This window comes from Rhinolophus hipposideros, assembly GCF_964194185.1.
Source record: "Rhinolophus hipposideros genome assembly, chromosome: 20".
Taxonomy (NCBI): domain Eukaryota; kingdom Metazoa; phylum Chordata; class Mammalia; order Chiroptera; family Rhinolophidae; genus Rhinolophus; species Rhinolophus hipposideros.
In genome coordinates, this window is record NC_138066.1 from 23468332 (window position 1) to 23486408 (window position 18077).

The 18077-nt window shown below is 40.5% G+C and overlaps 1 protein-coding gene and 1 pseudogene across 2 annotated transcripts in view; both read right to left on the reverse strand.

Annotated features, from left to right (window-relative positions):
* The window catches only part of APPBP2 (amyloid beta precursor protein binding protein 2), a 52272-nt gene extending 50218 nt beyond the window's left edge, over positions 1–2054 (reverse strand). Inside the window, exon 1 of the mRNA XM_081029967.1 lies at positions 1622–2054. Coding sequence (XP_080886093.1) covers positions 1622–1759 — 138 coding nt within the window. The 5' untranslated portion in view covers positions 1760–2054. The remainder of the gene's footprint in view (positions 1–1621) is intronic.
* A 12991-nt stretch (positions 2055–15045) lies between these two features.
* Positions 15046–15404, reverse strand: LOC308487991 (large ribosomal subunit protein eL33-like; annotated as a pseudogene). Its single transcript has one exon. The product of its transcript is annotated as a large ribosomal subunit protein eL33-like (transcript).
* Between the last annotated feature and the right edge of the window lie 2673 nt (positions 15405–18077).

The window sequence follows — 18077 nt, forward strand, 5'->3', positions numbered from 1 at the left end:
TGAACATTGTGAAACAGAAAATGTGGCAAAAGCACCATTTGTTCATACTAATAATCTTCAAATGAAATGTTTCAATTAGAAGTAAGTTATTAGAAGAGATCCAAGCATTTTGAGGGAATTCAACTACTAATATACTGATTAAATTTCCAATAACTTTCTCTAAAAAGAGGAATACACTACATAGGATTTAATAAAATGAACAGAGTTAGCATACACACAAAGTTGCAGTTTCCCAGATTGAGAAAGACAACTCTAACTAATATTTCCTTAGATACAAAAGTCAATGTATCAAAGGGATTTGGAAAGAAGGGAAGTTTTTCTCTAACACTCCCCCACCCCATAATAATATGAATGAGCAAAATGAATCTTCTCCAAATATTTAGGGGGGGAAACATTTTAATTTTTAGAATTGGTGTAAAGCAGCTGGATTTAGTAGAATGCAGCAAAAAAAAAAAAAAATATTCTGGGGTGGAGAAAGTGGGCAATCTTCCCAATAAAACAACTGCCATAAAACACCATACAGATCTAAGAACATACACATCTGTTAAAAATCAGTTTACACTGTTCCAGCCAATTTACAAATCAAGAGGAAATATTTAAGATCTAAAAAACAAATCATACTCTATTTCTGGTCAATTTTTGTATGGGTGGCTACTTGCAGAACAGGCGTTATCCACACCAATTCAAGGCAAGGAGAACTGAATAATAAATCCACTGTTCACATTCAAACGTGGGGGGAGAGGAAAAGGGAGGCTCCGTGTCCATAAAGTTCTCCTCCCTCTCTAAACACTGCAAAAATTGTCCACATCTAAAGACTCTTACCCTTGAAACTCCTTGGAGAGTGACTTGGAGATTTTTTTTTGTTCAGATTTTTGAGGGGGAGTAATTTAGGAATGCTGCAAGATTGCAACTTTCAAATACATGAACATAATTTTGAATTCTAAAGTATTTTCTTCTTTCAGGAAAGATTTTTTCCCCTTCCTTTCAACTAGATTATCACCACTCCAATATTAATAAAAATCCCCAAGTCGACTCCAATTATAAGCGAAAACCAAAGCTTTAAAGAACATGCGAGTAAGGCACACGATTGTTTCCAACAATTCCTCAACTCCCTCCCGATTAGGATGAGAAAAGAGAAACCAAGGAACATGAAGCAGGAAAAAAATACTTGGGAAGGAGGGCGGCGAGGGGAGCAAGTAGGAAGGGGGCGGGAGGGCGGGGGGAGCAGAGCAAAAAGTCCAGCTGATGCTGACACTTAATTTTAAGGAAAGAGAGGACAGAAAATATCCCGAAGACACAGGCTGGACGGGAAGGACTGAGCGGGACAAGGGCGCAATAGAGGAAGTCCACGCAAGGCCTACCCGAGGGGGCACCGCACAGGAGGGAACACCGGGAAAGACTCATTAGGAAGAAACACCAATCAAGGCCCAAGAGCTTGAGAGCGAGGATATGGACATAGGGTATTTCTATACTGGCAACCCCGAGACCGTGCCAGATTATCTCGGGAGGCAATCCTGCCACGAGGGGTAAGGGGTTAAGCGCGGGGGGTTCGCAGACGTGGAAGGGGGTGCGGCCCCATGGGTTGCTGCAGGAGAGCGGAGAGCAGGCCCCCAGTCCATACCTTGTAATAAACATCGAACTGGATGTTCTCGGGCAAGGAGCGGATGTCTCGGCGGGAGCGGATGTAGTTGTCCACGACAGCGGAGATGGCGGTGTTGTAGAGAGTCTCTGGGATCCACTCTAGTTCCACGGCCGCCATCTTCCTTCCCTCCTCCTCCGCCTCCTCCGCCTCCTCCTCCCGAAGGCCCCCGCCTCCCTCCGTAGCGAACTCCTCTGCGGCCCCGGAGGAATCGGAGGGGCGGCGGCAGCCACGCGGGCACACGGCAGAAGGGCACGGCCGTCCTGGCTCCTCCGGGGCGAGCTGTGGGGCCACCGCAGCAGGCCCGGGGAAAGGGCGGAGGAGGGAGCAGGAGACAGCGGGCCGGAGCCTCACATTCCGGGTTTGAGAGAAACCCAGGGTCCGTCCCAGCGCCGATCTCTGCAGGGGCGGGACTGCGTGTGCGGCGTCATGACGTCAGGGCACGCCGACGCGCGGGAGGGAAGGAATGCGGCAGGCGGAAAACTTGGGAAGAGCGGTGATCCCTTCCACAGATAACGTGCTTTCGTAGGGGCCGCGGCTGAGTGCATAGGGGTAGACTTTTTACACTGGACGATTTATTCCAGGATTTTTACCCGCCCGTTCCGAGTCCTTGGGGCGCCACAGTCCCTTCAGCAACTCCTGCCTCGGGAGTTCTTAGGCACGGACCCTTTCGAGGCTCAGGTAAAAGTTTGGATCCTCTTCTCATAAAAATGCACAATTATGAGTACATTAAAAATTATGCATTCAGGGAATTCACGTTACTCTAGAAACCCTTCCTGAGACTCCGGTCCTTCAGCCAAGTTAAGAACCTGCGCTCCAGGCACTGGGGGTCAGGATGGAAAGGAGAAGTCTCATTGTATGACCATTCGCACTGTTTGAACTTAAAAAAAAATTTTTTTAAACCTAGCAGAATTTGCATTGCTGGGGCCAGAGAGTAGAGACAACAAGAAAGAACTTGTTTCTTTTTCCAAACAAAGTTTACGGAAAAAAGAAAAACAAACAAAAACTTGCTTTAGAAGAATTTGGTAGGAAGGTTAGCCTGATTATGGAATTACAAGTAGTGGTGAGAGAAAAAGGACTAAATGGTAGGTGTCATAGGACTTAGTGGAAGGAGAGAAATGAAGATTTTAATTTTCTCCCATAATTCTAGGCCTCAGGGGATGGTTGAAAAACTAAGAGTACTTGTTTCAGCTCCTTTCTTTTCTTCAGCCCGAACATCTGCTATTTATGTAACTTAATTTCCCAAGTCTGTGATTTCAAGAACTTTATGCAACATTTTTCAGCTCTAGGAATTTAACAAGGAAGTTATTGGCCACAATTGGTGACACTCAATCGCATAGTCACTCTGTAACAATGTAAAACCTGAAGACAATAATGATGACAAAGTTCTGACAATTAGAATTGGAAGTCATTCTTCCAGTTCACCCTGGTATTTCAATGGTAGATGGTTAAATAATTTGGTAAAAAAGAAAGAAGCACACTTAGTCCTCTTTAATTTGGTAAAAAAAGAAACACAGTTAGTCCTTTTCTGGTCTATGCTAGTTCTTACTCTAATTCACGAACCTAAGGAAGCTGTGGTTGGCCTCAAGGTAAGTTGTTGCCAGACTTAACAAGTGAAAAAAAAAAAGCTCAGTTACATTTTAATTTCAGATAAACAATGATAGTTTTTTAAATATAAATATGTTACATGCAATAGTTTTTCCCATTTTGAGTCACTGTTTCTTCAGCAAATCCTGCATCAGGAGTTCTTAGACATAGACTTTTTGAGGCTTTTTGGACTGCTTCTCTCTCTCTCTCTCTCTCTCTCTCACATACACACACACACACACACACACACACATACAGACACACACACAAATGCATGATTATCCATGCAAATATTCATCATTTAACTGAAATTTAAATTTATCTGTATTTTATCCAGCAACCCTACCCCAAAGGATCTATGAATCCCCTGAAATTGAATGTACTTGTTCTAGGACATTTTGGCTGAATAAGGACCTGGACTCAGGTTCTATAAACATGTTGTGTCAGACACATATGATTGCTGGAAGGACCTTAGATGCTGCTGGGCAGAGTTAGACATCCAAAAATATATATAGACAGTGGGGTCTCTGTGGATGGAAGAGCCTCTTGACCCCTTGTTCATTGTTTTGAGATTGAAAGTTATTAGAATGTGTGTATTGGACTGGGAGGCCCTGATCAAAGGCAAACAGACTGCCAGAAAGGACAGAGCCCCTGAGAAATAATTCATCATGATGGGGGGAGGAGTCAGAATTAATGGGTTGGCATCTGTACAAAGGACCAAATGGGAACATTGACTCCAGAACTAGAACCTGTCTGTGGGCTTGGACTCTCAAGAACTGGCTGAACAGAGAAACCAGTGGAAACTAGGTTACTTTGGTTGTGGACCATCCTCAACTGAGAGAAGGAAGGTTCTCCCTTGTACCCTAGGAAATGAACAAATACCAACAGAGATGGGATTTGCACGCCGTAATTACATAAACACTGGCTTTCATATTTCGGATGACAGCATAGCATGAGCTTTTAGTGGTCAGGGCCAGATCATAAAGAGGCTTAAATGTGATGCTAACGGCCTTGGACTTTATCTTGGAGGCGATAGGGAATCCTTCAAGGATGGTAAGCAGGGTAGTAAAAGAATCAGATTTGTGTGTCGAGGAAAACAGCAGTAATCTAGTACCAGCAGAGCCAGAAGAAGGTCTAGAAGCATGCACTGTCCTCTACAGAAGGGTAGAATAAGGAAGAGGCCTGCTAAACTGTCATGCCTTCCTATGCATTTTAGTGGACTAGGTCCTTTGTATCACAAAATTCCCCTACAGTTCACCAAATCTCCTTTAAGCCTTGACTACTCGTGGCCTCAAATTTAGCAGGAGGCATTGCACCATACAGAGGTATATGAGGCATGAACCTGGTCCAAAAAGAACTGTGAGAATCCTAAGAGGTGATACACATTGTGACCATTTTAAAATTGCGATTTCTCTCTTCATTGAGGTTATATTGTCCAGTGCTTCTTAGGGTCAAAAAAAAAGTGACAAGGCTTGTTAGTAAAGCCTTGTTCTGTTCTTTGCTGGCTGTGAGTGTCAGGACCCAGTCATTTTGCCTAAATGATATGTGGTGCCATAGATGTGCCTTGATGACTCTATTTATGAGGTCCATGTAATTGTTAATCTGTGGTTGATGGGTGTTGAATATGTGGATTTAGACTTCCTCTTGAATCTGGTTGGATTGTGTCTGCTTCAACAATTAGAGTATGGGAGAAGTGATGCTAGGTCTGAAAAGGCCATGTAGAGTCTACCATGTTCTTTGGAATACTCACTCTTGGATTCCCGGGCCACCATATAAAAAGATGAATTACCCTAAGGCCACCATACACTCAGAAAGCCCAAGTCACGTAGAGAGGCTATGTGTAAGCACTCTGGTCAACAATTCCAGCTGCGCATAGCCTTTGAGTCATTCCAGCCCGGGTACCAGTTGTTTCAGTGAAGAAACCTCCAGTGATTCCAACTCCAAGACATTTGAGTCACGTTCACTCCGGTGTTCCCAGATGAGCTCCCAAGCATCATGATGCTGAGACATGCATTCCTAGTCTGCTCTATCTGAATTCCTGACCCACATAATAAATAATAAATAGCATAATAAAATGGTTGTTCATTTATGTCATTAAGGTTGCAGTGCTTTGTTAGGCCCCAATAGATCACTGAAATACCCCATTCCAATCCCCTAAAGTTTCCATGAATCCATCACTTTAGACTCCATTTTGAACCTATTCCCTCTCTGGACTACATATTACTAAGCATATGGATTCATTTAAGAAAATGATAGAATTCATAATCTGTACTGGACATTTTTCTTAACTTTCTGACAATGGCTCTGCTATAAAAATGAACTTCTAACCTTAGAGTGTCAGAATGGAGGCAATGATTACTGTCCTAAATTGGAAGTCTTTTTCAGAGCCAAGTCTAAGTCCACATATTCAATACCCATCAACCACAGACTAACAATTACATGGACATCATAAACAGAGTCATCAAGGCACATGTATGGCACCACATATCATTTAGGCAAAATGACTGGGTCCTATAGGTCGCAGCCAGCAAAGAACAGACCAAGGCTATGCCAACAAGCCTTGTCACTTGGGGAAGCAATGCAGATAGAAAATCTGGCCCAATTTCATCCCTCGGTATCATTACACGTATCTGCAGAAAACTAAAAAGTTTCTTGAACATGTTCATTGTTGCTGTCCATCGTGTCTTGGCCCCCTTTAAATTCACTCTGCTTCCTACACGTGGCATTCTGTCTCCAAAATTAATCCAGACTGCTACCTATTAGGCTGCTCCCCCTATTCTTGATCTCTCCTGTTTTCATTACCATACATAACACCCCATTTGACTGTAAGAAGCACTGGACAATATACCCTATCATTTACCAGTCCTTGTTTTGAGCAAATGCACTTGGAACCTGCCCTGCACAGTCTGCCTACTTACCCTGGCAATCAAAGTAGAGAATCAGCAAAGAAAGTCTTGAATGGTTTTGTGTATGTGCTGCTTGCTTGCCCAATGTATGGAGTAAAAGTGTAAGGGTTATTCTCGGAAAGATAGAAAGCAATCATTTATAACAATACATGTGAAAACTACCGTGATAAAGTTTGCACAAGATATTATGGGAGTGCTGAGGAGGAGATAATGAGTTGATTTTGCAGATAACAATGCTACAACAGTTCCAATATAGGTCAATTCTCAAAGTATTTTTAGTTGCAATGAAGTTCATAGGAAAATAACACGAATAGATTTACTTGAACAATTATAAGTGGGTTGGTTCATTTCACCTTGACATGACACCTCCACTTCTGGGAAATTTCCTGATGATTAGCATGTAAAAAACACATGAAAAATTGTGAGACAAAGTTATGGTTCTTTATTTGTGACAGTGAAAAGTTATGACTTTTTCAATGATATAGAAAGTAGGGGGACGGTCGGATGACTCAGTTGGTTAGAGCGTGAGCTCTGAACAGAGGGGTTGCCGGTTCAATTCCCACATGGGCCAATGAGCTGTGCCCTCTGCCCTCCACAACTTGATTGAAGACAACGAGCTGCTGCTGAGCTTCCAGAGGGGCGGCCGGGAGGGCTTAGTTGGTTAGAGCGCAAGCTCCTAACAAGAAGGTTACCGGTTCAATTCCCACATGGGATGGTGGGCTGAGCCTCCTGCAACTAAAGATTGGCAACTGGACTTGGAGCTGAGTTGCACCCTCTATAACTAGATTGAAGGACAACTACTTGGAGCTGATGGTCCCTGGAGAAACATACCGTTCCCCAGTAAATTTATTTAAAAAAAAAATAGGGACAAGGTGAACTATACACAAAGTGATACAGTCATATAATAATTCTTGAGCCATTAGATAGAGATGCAATTATCCTAAGTGGATCATGTCCACCTCCAACTCCCCACCAAACATTTTAGTTAAAACATGCAAATGACGCAGATTTTTAATTTAGAAGACAAAACTTATGGCAAGGCCACTTACTGAGCTTAACATACTGAGGAGTTTGGGTCCAGTTTTGGATTTTTTAAGGATAATGTATCTATCAGATACCCAGGGAGACTTGAGAAAGGTTTCAAAAATGGGGAAAAACTTGATAATTGTTGATGATAGTTGAAGACGAGAGTATATCACAAGAGAGAAAGAATGTGTAATTTAAGAGAAAAGAAAAAGTTAAAAGATCACATTATAATATGCCTTGTAACATCTCTTATGATGTGTTATTTATAATTTAATTACATTATATGTGGGTGCCTTATCTCCCCAATGAGCCCATAAGCATCTTGCGGACTGGATAAATAAATATTGTGCGTTTCAGATACCAAGCCTAGTGCAGACATAGAGCGAGCATTCAGCAATTGGATTAATAAATGAACAGGCCTTCCTACCTCTCTTTTGGAGGAAAAACACACAGTTTGGTACATCGCAAAATATTTACTTCCTTTAAACAAATTTTCAAAAACATACACTTTGAAATATTTTTTCCTTTTTAAAAAATTGCGGTAAAATATACATAACATAAAATTTACTATTTTCACTATTTTTAATGTCTAATTAACTGGCATTAAGTACATTAACAATGTTGTGCAGCCATCACCACTATCCATTTCCAGAACTTTTTCATCATCCCAAACAGAAACTCTGTACCCATTAAACAATAATTCCCCATTGCCCCCTTCTTCCCAGACCCTGGTAACCTCTAATCAGTTTGCTTTATTCTACTAGGTACCTCATATAAGTGGAATTATACATTTGTCCTTTTGGGTCTGGCTTTTTTCATTTAGTATGTTTTCTTTCTTTTTAAATTTTATTTTATTTCTGAAAGAAAGGGTTTATTGAGTCATATGCTAGCCAGAAAAAGGACCAGGTCCTGGGCATGCAGTCTGAACCATCAGCAAGCAGCAGGGCTAGTTGGGAAAGGCAACTTGTTCCATTTAGCATACGTTTTCAAGGTTCATCCATGTTGTATCATGCATCAGAATTTCATTCCTTGTTAAGCCTGAATAATAGTCTATTGTACGTATGTATAGACCACATTTGTTTATTCATTCATCTGTCAATGGCCATTTGGGTTGTTTCTACATTTTGGCTATTGTGAATAATGCTGATATGAACCTTGGTATACAAACATCTGTTTGAATACCTGTTTCCAATTCAGGTATATACCTAGGAGTAGAATTGCTGGATCATAAGGTAATTTATACATTTAACTTTCTGAGGAGCTGCAAAACCGTTTTCCATAGAAGCTGTACCATTTTATATTCCTACCAACAATGCACAAGAGTTTCAATTCCTCCACATCTTCACCAACACTTATTCCACACCCCCCCCCCCGTTTTTTATAATATCCTGATGAGTGTGAAGTGGTATTAAAATGTTTTTGTGTTTCACAAAAATTCACATTAGAGTGAGGAGGTAGTCCAATAGAAGAGAAAATATATTAAAATACATAATGGAAGACACTAAAGCTATGTTGGAAAAAATTTCTGGGAATATATACCAATAGCCTTAAAAATATGCTAATTCCAACTTAATTTATAGACGTTTCCTCACACATTCAAATAGACATATGTATAAGGATGTTTATACTTCTTGTTTATGGAGTAAGTCATCAGTTTTAAAATATGAACAACAGCTCTTCCCCCACCCCCCATAAAGGCAGCAGATAAAATGGTTCTATGCCCATTTGTTTTAAGTGAGAGAACACAGACGAGAAAACAAGGAGCCTTTTCTTTGCTTTTGCATTTCAAAAACTTTCCCTGAGGGAAACAGAAAGAACTCTTATGCGTAGACAATACAGCAGATTTAATGAATAGAGCTTCCCCATCCCTTACACCAGCTAGTTTCCCTGGAAAGGAGAAAGGAAGAAGGGGGAAAACCCAAAGTAAAAAGTACAGTAATGTGATTATAGAGGAAGAGCCTTACACCCTGTCCCCTCACCCCAATCACTACTATTACCTCTCACCCCAACACCCCTACATGGGTCATAGATGGACGAGGGGACTTTTAGGGAGATGGAAATGTACACCTTGATAGAGGGCTTATAATAAATGTAGAAGAAAAAGATATAACAACAATCATATAAAGTACATGAGAACAGGTAAACGTATTTGTAAATTTTTATTTGCTCTAAACTTATTTCACTGTGAAGCAGGAAGTGTCAGATAAGTAAGGATAAGGGTTAAGTGGAAAGAGGGAACTGTGAAGAAATACAGTATTGATTCTAAATAGACTGAGAGTTTAACAATACATATTATTAGCCTTAGAGAAAACACTGAAAAAAATAAAAAGAGGTATAATAAGAAGCTAATAGGAAATGAAATACTAAAAATATTAGATGATTATTCCATTTACATGAAATTATAAAACACAAAATTAATAATACTGTATTTTATTGTGTTTAATCATATTACTTATTTTGTTCTTATTCTTGCTATTTTGACCCTTGCATTCTATGTATTTTGCTTTCTTATTTTTTAGTAATTTTGAAGTCTTACATCAGAGGTTGCAAATTAGTAGCTTATATTCAGCCCACAGATGTGGATGGGGTTTTTTTGTTTTGTTTTTTTGCATCATAGGGTATTTAAATTTTTTTTCAGCTGACGTTTTAAAATCTGGATATTTCGCATAGAGATTCAGATATCTATCTAGCCACACTTGAAAAATCAGAATGTTGGGCTGGCCCAGTGGCTCAGGTGGTTGGAGCTCCGTGCTCCTAACTCCGAAGGCTGCTGGTTCAATTGCCACATTGGCCCGTGGACTCTCAACCACGAGGTTGCCGGTTCAACTCCTCAAGTCCCACAAGGGATGGTGGGCTGCGCCCCCTGCAACTAGCAATGGCAACTGGACCTGGAGCTGAGCTGCGCCCTCCACAACTAAGACTGAAAGGACAATAACTTGAAGCTGAACAGCACCATCCACAACTAAGATTGAAAGGACAACAACTTGACTTGGAAAAAGTCCTGGAAGTACACACTGTTCCCCAATAAAGTCCTGTTCCCCTTCCACAATAAGAAAAAAAAAGTCAATTGCTAAAAAACAAAAACAAAAATCAGAACGTCTATAATGTAGGGCCCCCGACCCATCTCACATGGAAACAATTACCTGGAACCAAATGGTAGCTGAACCCCCTCGAGGAAGTATGTTCCCTGTGGTTCACCGCAGTCCTCACCATTTTCTGTTCTTTCTCTAAAGTGGAGAGTGAATTTCAATTTATGTTTATAATCTTTGATTGTACTATTGTTTTCTTATGGTAGAATATACCTCTGTTCTCATGGCATTCTCACTTTGATTAAAGACCTAAATGGGTTATTGTTACAGACTGAATTGTGTTTCCTCCCCCAAATTCATATGTTAAAGTCCTAACCCCCAGTGGGATGGTATTAAGAGATGGGGCATTTTGGGAGATAATTGAGTTAGAAGAATTCATAATGGCAGGGCTCTCATGATGGGATTAGTGCCTTGTAAGAAGAGACACCAAAGGGCTTCCTATCTCTTTGCTATGTGAGGGCACAGCAAGAAGGCAGCCGTCTTCAAACCAGGGAGAGAGCCCTCACCAGAACCCAATTATGCTGGCACCCTGATCTCAGACTTCCAGTTTCCAGAACTATGAGAAAATAAATGTCTGTTGTTTAAGCCAAGGCCCGTGTTATTGTGTTGGTGTAGCCTGAGCTGACTAACACAGCCATGTTTCAAGAAAAAAAAAAGTAAATGCCCACTTCTACATTACCTCTCTCTGGCCCCTGTGGACATTTGGGTTTGCGATTTCTATTTAAATCCTTTTTCTTTTACCTGTCATTACCCATACGTTGTTAATAATTAGAATATGAATCAACATTTTTTATGACCATCAACATACATTATCTATAATTTTGCTCCCCTACAGAGAATACTTTTAGCAAGATTTTATTCTCCCCTGCCTTATATTCCACTTGGACTTTTATTGTGATTCATTTCAACACTGTTATTAATTTTTCTTATTTTTGACTCTTCTATTTTAAGAATCTCTTCTGAAGAATTGCATAAAACTTCAGAATCACGTTATCAACAATTATTTTTTTCTTAATTGTACGCTTTGCTGGTTTCTTTGATCATCACTGTTTCTTATACATCATGTTTCCCTTTTTTGGGAGCTTTTTATTGTGATTTATTTTTTATTTTGTTACACTACTTCCTTGAGAAAAAAACAAATCTCTGTTGATAGTTGGTTTGCATTTCCTGGAACTTGTGTCAGTCACTGAGCTGTTCAGTTTCCCCTGAGCTAGGCCTCCCACTGCAAGACTGCAACATTCAGCTGGCAGGCTTGATGAGTGCACAGGGAGCAGTCCTGCAAGCTAAGTCCCTCCCAGAGCAAGAAAGCTAGGGTGGTAGAAGCTTAAGGAATTTCACTGATGTCCTTTGGCTGTTTTGCAGAGCCTTTTAAAAAAATTCTTAGGATCAAATGTATGGTGATGGAAGGAGAACTGACTCTGGGTGGTGAACACATAATGGGATTTACAGATAATGTAATACAGAATTGTACACCTGAAATTATGTAATTTTACTAACAATTGTCACCCCAATAAATTTTTTCAAAAAATTCTTAATTCTTCTCTCTTTCTCTGTTTGTTGTGGTTGCCTAAAATTAGTGGCGTCTCAAGCCAGCTAATCTCTCTGACTGTCATAGTAAAACACCATTTCAGAGAAAGCCAGGTATAGCAGTCTAGAATCATGACCCTTTTCCCTTAAAAGGGTAACCTCTCCTCCATTGTCACTTTGCATCTACTGTTGCATATGAAAAAACATGGAAAGTTTCATTTTATCTTTGGAATATAGAAAAGTCACCAGGATTCCCTTGGAATCATCTTTGATTCTGTTCTGTTTCACACCCCACATCCTACTCCGCAGGAAGTTTTGTTGGTTCTATTTTCACAAAATATGTAGAATCTGATCATTTCTCACCATGTCTATTGCTACCATCCTGGTCTAAGCCGTTATCATTTCTCATCTAAATGACTGAGATAGCATCTTAAAATGGTCTCACTGCGTTCACCCCTGTCACTCCTCTGCTCAGAACGCTGCAATGGCTCCCATCTCATTCAAGTAAAAGCAAAAATCTGTACAGTTGCCAACAAGACCACATGACTTGAAGTTTCCCCAACCCCACTTCATGTTTCTGACCTGATCTCATAGTGCTTCCTTCCTCACTCTATTCATGTCCTATCCCAAACCATAGGACGTGAGTTTCCAGATGGAAGGGGCCGATCAAATGCCTAGGAAAATGGAGAAAATGGACTCCCACCAAGGTTCATCATTGTGAAATTTCAGCACACCAAAGACAAAGAATAAATACTTTCCAGGGGTCACCTTGCTCTTCTGCTCTCTTTGTTTGGAACACTCTTCTCACAGATAAATTCACTATTAACTTTTTCACCTTCTTCCAGTCTTTGCTCAAATAATACCTATCAAATGATGCCTTCTCTGATCACCCTGTACTAGTTCTCCTTTCTCTGATTTATTTTTCCTTTCTAGTTCTCCTTTCTCTGATTTATTTTTGTACTAGTTCTCCTTTCTCTGATTTATTTTTCCCCATAGCACTTAACCATCTTCTAACATACCACATAGACTAATAATTATGGTGTTTATTGTTTATTGCCTGTTGCTGAAATGTAAGTTCTACAAGAGTAGGGATATTTGTCTGTTTTGTTCACTGTTCTAATCCAGTAAGTAGAACTGTTTTGTTCACTGTTCTAATCCAGTAAGTAGAACAATACCCAACATATAGAGGGTGCTCAATAGATATTTGTTGAATTGAATGAATAAAATACTTTCAGGTGTGGCTCACCTTTCAGTAACTATAAATAAAGACAATATCAGCTTATTTTTTTTCCAGATAGAGGTAATCTGTTGGAAAGTCTCAGTGCACAAGCCCTCTTTTTCATCCCCAAATGAAATAATCCCACACTTAAAAAAAATTGTCACATATTGTTGCTTCTTTCCTCCAAACCTTTCATCTGACTCAGCACCATAGAAATTACTTGAACAGTAAGCTGTGAAAGGTGTTCCTTTTTAGTTTCCAGAAGCAGGACAAAATTTTTCTTTTTACAATTCTTGAATCATTTCATCAGGAAGTTGGAGAATGTGTGTGATTTGTTCACTACCTTGGCCAACACAGTATCTGGGTTTTTTTTTAATTTTAATTTTTCAATTACAGTTGACATTCAATATTCTATTAGTTTCAGGTATACAAGCATAATGGTTACACATTTATATAACTTAGAAAGTGATCCCGCTGTTTAGTCTAGTACCCACCTGGCATCATACATAGTTACTACAATATTATTGACTATATTCCCTGTATTGTTTTAACATCTGTTTTGTATTATTTTTTTACTGAATAGTATTTAAAAGATTTCTGACTTCTGGTTAAAAAGGTAGTTTGAATAACTCTGGGGTTTTTTTGAAAAAAAGTTCCCTCTTGCCAGAACTCCATTATAGCAACAGTGAAGGTATTAAAAGGGGAAGGGGCATAAACCAGCAAGAATAAAGAAATCAAGAATGGAAACAATAGCAACAATAATACTTTGGCAACTGGAATGTAGATGGATGGGTATTAACTGAACCAAGAGACTAAGAAAGCACAATCTTAAGCCAGCATTGGAGCTAATAGAGAATCTCTCTGATTTACATCAGCGAACTCATAAAAGACTCAGGAATTGGTGGCACCAGGTACCTCTGAAATTGGAGGAGAAGCGAGAGGCTAAAAACAGGAAGACTGACTGAAAATCTGATTAGAAAATGTTAGGCTGACACATATGCTGACGCAAAACTCTGCTTCCATCCTGTCCAAAAAAAAGAAGCTTATTCTGTAGAGAGGGTAAAACATAAGGTCTCTGGTCTGGGGAATAACAGGTTCAGTTGAAGATAAGGATTCCATACTGAGAAGAGGTATACTAAGTGAAATTTCTCATAATAAATGTTAAGATACTTCTCCTACCCCCTAGTTTTCTTCCTGCCTCAACTCCCAGAATGCTGACAGCCAGGTCTGTACCTATACTCCATCCTGGAAAAGAGGCTTCTCTAGGGCGTCTGACCAACCCAAAACAGCTGGGGGAAAAAAGTCATGATTAAGTTAAAATGCTGAGAAAATTTTTACTACTGTATGAATTCAATGAATTACTTTGACCCACATAAAGAAAAGAACGTGACATTTAGGAAGTGATAACTTCAAAGCCTTTACAACTGTTCTGTAGTTCCACATTAATTTAGCCTTTCTTTTTCTTTTTTTAACATGCCTGCATAATGAGAAAAAACTTCTTTCGAGCCTGAGAAAAGGGAACAAATTCTTTTGCCTTCAGGCCCTGTTCTACTATGTGCTGAAGCCACGTAAGTAGTTGGAGTTTAGTGGGAGCTGAGGAGGATTGTAAAGGTCTGCTTAACAATAGGTATCTTTTCCACCAGGCTGTCAAGATGTTAGAATATTCCTCCTATTCGCTACTCTTTTATATGTGGACATTAGGGACTCCAGTTAAAATGAAAACAGGTTAACTGGGAGTGAATTTACCAAGTTGTCATCACCTATTAAAAATGTAGACAATCAGTTTATCAGTTTATCTCATTTGCTCAAATAATACCTATCAAATGTATGGTGATGGAAGGATCAAAATCCTGGTGTTAAAGGACACAGAAATAGTAAGCACTGAAGAGGACAGAAGAAAGAATTGTCTGAATCAGTGCTGTCCAATAGAAATACAATACGAGCCACATATTTTAATTTGAAAATTTCCAGTAACCAACAAGTAAAAGAAAAGGTAAAATTATTTTTTTTTTTACAAGAGAACAAATCCACTTTATTTACTTTTCAGTAAGTTTAAATCCTTGAGGGGTACAGCATTACACGGATTCTGTGTCTGATGGCGTTTGCAGGAAGGTTGCTTCAGAACTTGGCACAAACCATGCCACCGTTTCCATGAGCACGAGTTCCCTTTCCCCAGATTACTCTGGTTTTGTTTGGTTTGCCATGAGGAGTCACTGTGTTGGTTCTTTGCCTTGCACACGTAAGCACATCTTTTGCCTAGATAGAATTCAGTTTCCTCTCGACCATAAACACCTTCAATTTTAAGAAAAGCTGTGTGCCCTCTCTGGTTCGGGAGACCCCACTTATAGCCAGCAAAAATGGCTTTGGATCACAGCTTTCCAGGCATATTTGTCGTTTTAGCTGTCCTGTTCCCAGCAGACCTCCACAGGCCCCAAGATGGCAGGGAAAAAAAGCTAGGTAAAATTATTTTTAATATATTTTCTTTAATCCAATGTATCTAAATTATCATTTCAACATGGAATCAATCAAAATTACTAAGGAGATATTTTACATTCTTTTATTTGCAGTAAGTCTCTAAAATCTAGTGTGTATTTTGCACTTACAGCATATCCCAATTTGGACTAGATATAGTTGAAGTACTTAATAATCACATGTGGCTGGTGGTTATCCTATTGGACAGAGTGGGTCTAAATCAGTGGTTCTCAAAGTGTGGTTCCCTGTCCAGCATTATCAGCGTCACCCTGAAACTTGTTGGAAACAGAAATTCTCAATTCCCACCCCAGACCTACTGAATCAGAAACTATGATGGGGGTGCCCAGCAATCTGTATTTTAACAAGCCTTTCAGGTCATTCTGATACATGCTAAAGTTGAGAACTGCCAGTCTAAATCATGGGACTGGTGGGAGAATCTTTTTTCCTTTGTTAAATAGGTAATATGTTCAACATGGTTCAAGCCATCCATTGCCCCTCTCCAGAAGCAATCAAAATGGTATGTTGGCAGCCAGTCTCTAAGATGGTCTCCAGTAAATGCCTCCCTGTATTTACTCCTCTGATATTGTGATGTATGTTTTAGCTTTGTCCCCAGCCAGAGCTGTGGCCAGAGCTGTTAAAACCTTTGTATGGGGTGGCTGTTTAGCGTGTGATGCGCGGTTCGATCCCTGCATGGGCCACTGTGAGTTGTGCCCTCCTTAAAAAAAAAAAGTTTGGGTAATTTTCTAAGTGATAAAGGTGCTAGGAGCATCTTTTGTTTAAATGTTTACTCTTTGGCCTTGATTCTTGACACACAGCTCCTAAATTCCTCGGTATTTCGTGGATAATGGAAAAATCTTTGGTTCTAATGAGATGATTTTTGGTGTGCTTCCGAATGGGGGCTGGTCACCAGATGATTAGAAGCTTGAAACTTTCAGCCCTGCCTCTGACCCAAGAAGGGCAGATGGGCTGGAGATTGAATTAATAATCGTGTCTACATTATGAAACCTCCATAAAAACCCCTGAACTATAGGATTCAGGGAGCTTCCGATTTGGTGAACATGTGCACATGATGGGAGAGTGGTGCACCCCAACTCCAAGGAGACAGACGCTTCTGCACTTGAGACCCTTACAGCCCTTGCCCTATGTATCTCTTCATCTGGCTGTTCATCTATATCCTTGATCATAATCTTTGTTACATAATAAAATGGTAAACATAAGTTCTGTGAGCTGTGTCAGCAAATTATTGAACTTGAAGATGGAGTCCTGCGAACCCCAATTTATAGCTGGTCAGTAATCAGAAGTACAAGTGACAACCTGGGACTTGCGATTGGCATCTGAAATGGGGGCGGTCTTGTGGGACTGAGTCCCTAATTTATGGGATCTGACGCTAACTCCAGGTAGATAGTGTCAGAAGTGAATTAAATTGTAAGACATCCAGCTAGTATTAGAGTATTGGTGAGTTTGGGGGAAAATCACACATGTTTGGTGACCAGAAGTAGAGTGTGAAAGCAAGGGAAATCTGTCTTTCTAAGCAATCCCTTTTTATACTCCCCTCTCACACGATACCAGGGTTGGTCTCTGTGACTAGTAGAATACTACAGTAGTGATGGGACGTCCATTCTGAGGCTAAGGTACAAAAAGACACAGATTTTGCCTTGCTCTCCTCTCCCTTGGATCACTCCCTGGGAGTGGCTGGGAGGGCAGCTGCTATGTTGGGGAGACACTCAAACAGCCCTGTGGAAAGGTCCATGTGGTGCGGAACTGAGGTCCTCAGCTAATAGCCAGCAAGAAACTGATGCCTCCCGCTAATGGCCACGTGAGTGAACCACCTTGGCAGTAGATTCTCCAGCCTCAGTAAGGCTTAAAATGACTGCAGCCCCAGTTGACATCTGACTCGCAATCTCATGATAGACTCTAAGTCAGAACCACCCAGCTAAGCTCCTTCTGAATTCTTGACCCACTGAAAGTGTGAAATAAGAAGTGCTTATTGGGCCGGCCCATGGCTCAGATGGTGGGAGTTCCATGCTCCTAACTCCGAAGGCTGCCAGTTCTATCCCCACGAGGGCCAGTGGGCTCTCAACCACAAGGTTGCCAGTTCAATTCTTCGAGTCCCACAAGGGATGGTGGGCAGCATCCCCTGCAACTAAAGATTGAACACGGCACCTTAAGCTGAGCTGCCGCTGAGCTCCCGGATGGCTCAGTTGGTTGGAGCGAGTCCTCTCAACTACAAGGTTGCCGGTTCGACTCCCCCAAGGGATGATGGGCTGCGCCCCCTGCAACTAGCAACAGCAACTGGACCTGGAGCTGAGCTGCACCCTCCACAACTAAGACATTGAAAGGACAACAACTTGACTTGGAAAAAAGTCCTGGAAGTGCACACTGTTCCCCAATAAAGTCCTGTTCCCCGTCCCCAATAAAATCGTTTTTGTTGTTGTTGTTTTGTTATTTTAAATGCTTGTTATTTTAAGCCACCGAATTTTGGGGTAATATTCTATACAGTAATAGATAATAATATACTATGTCGATTTTGAAAGTTACCTGAGGTCTGTACAAAGAATAAAACGGGGCCTAATGGATCTAAACTGCTGCACTAAGAATGTGTCATTCATGCT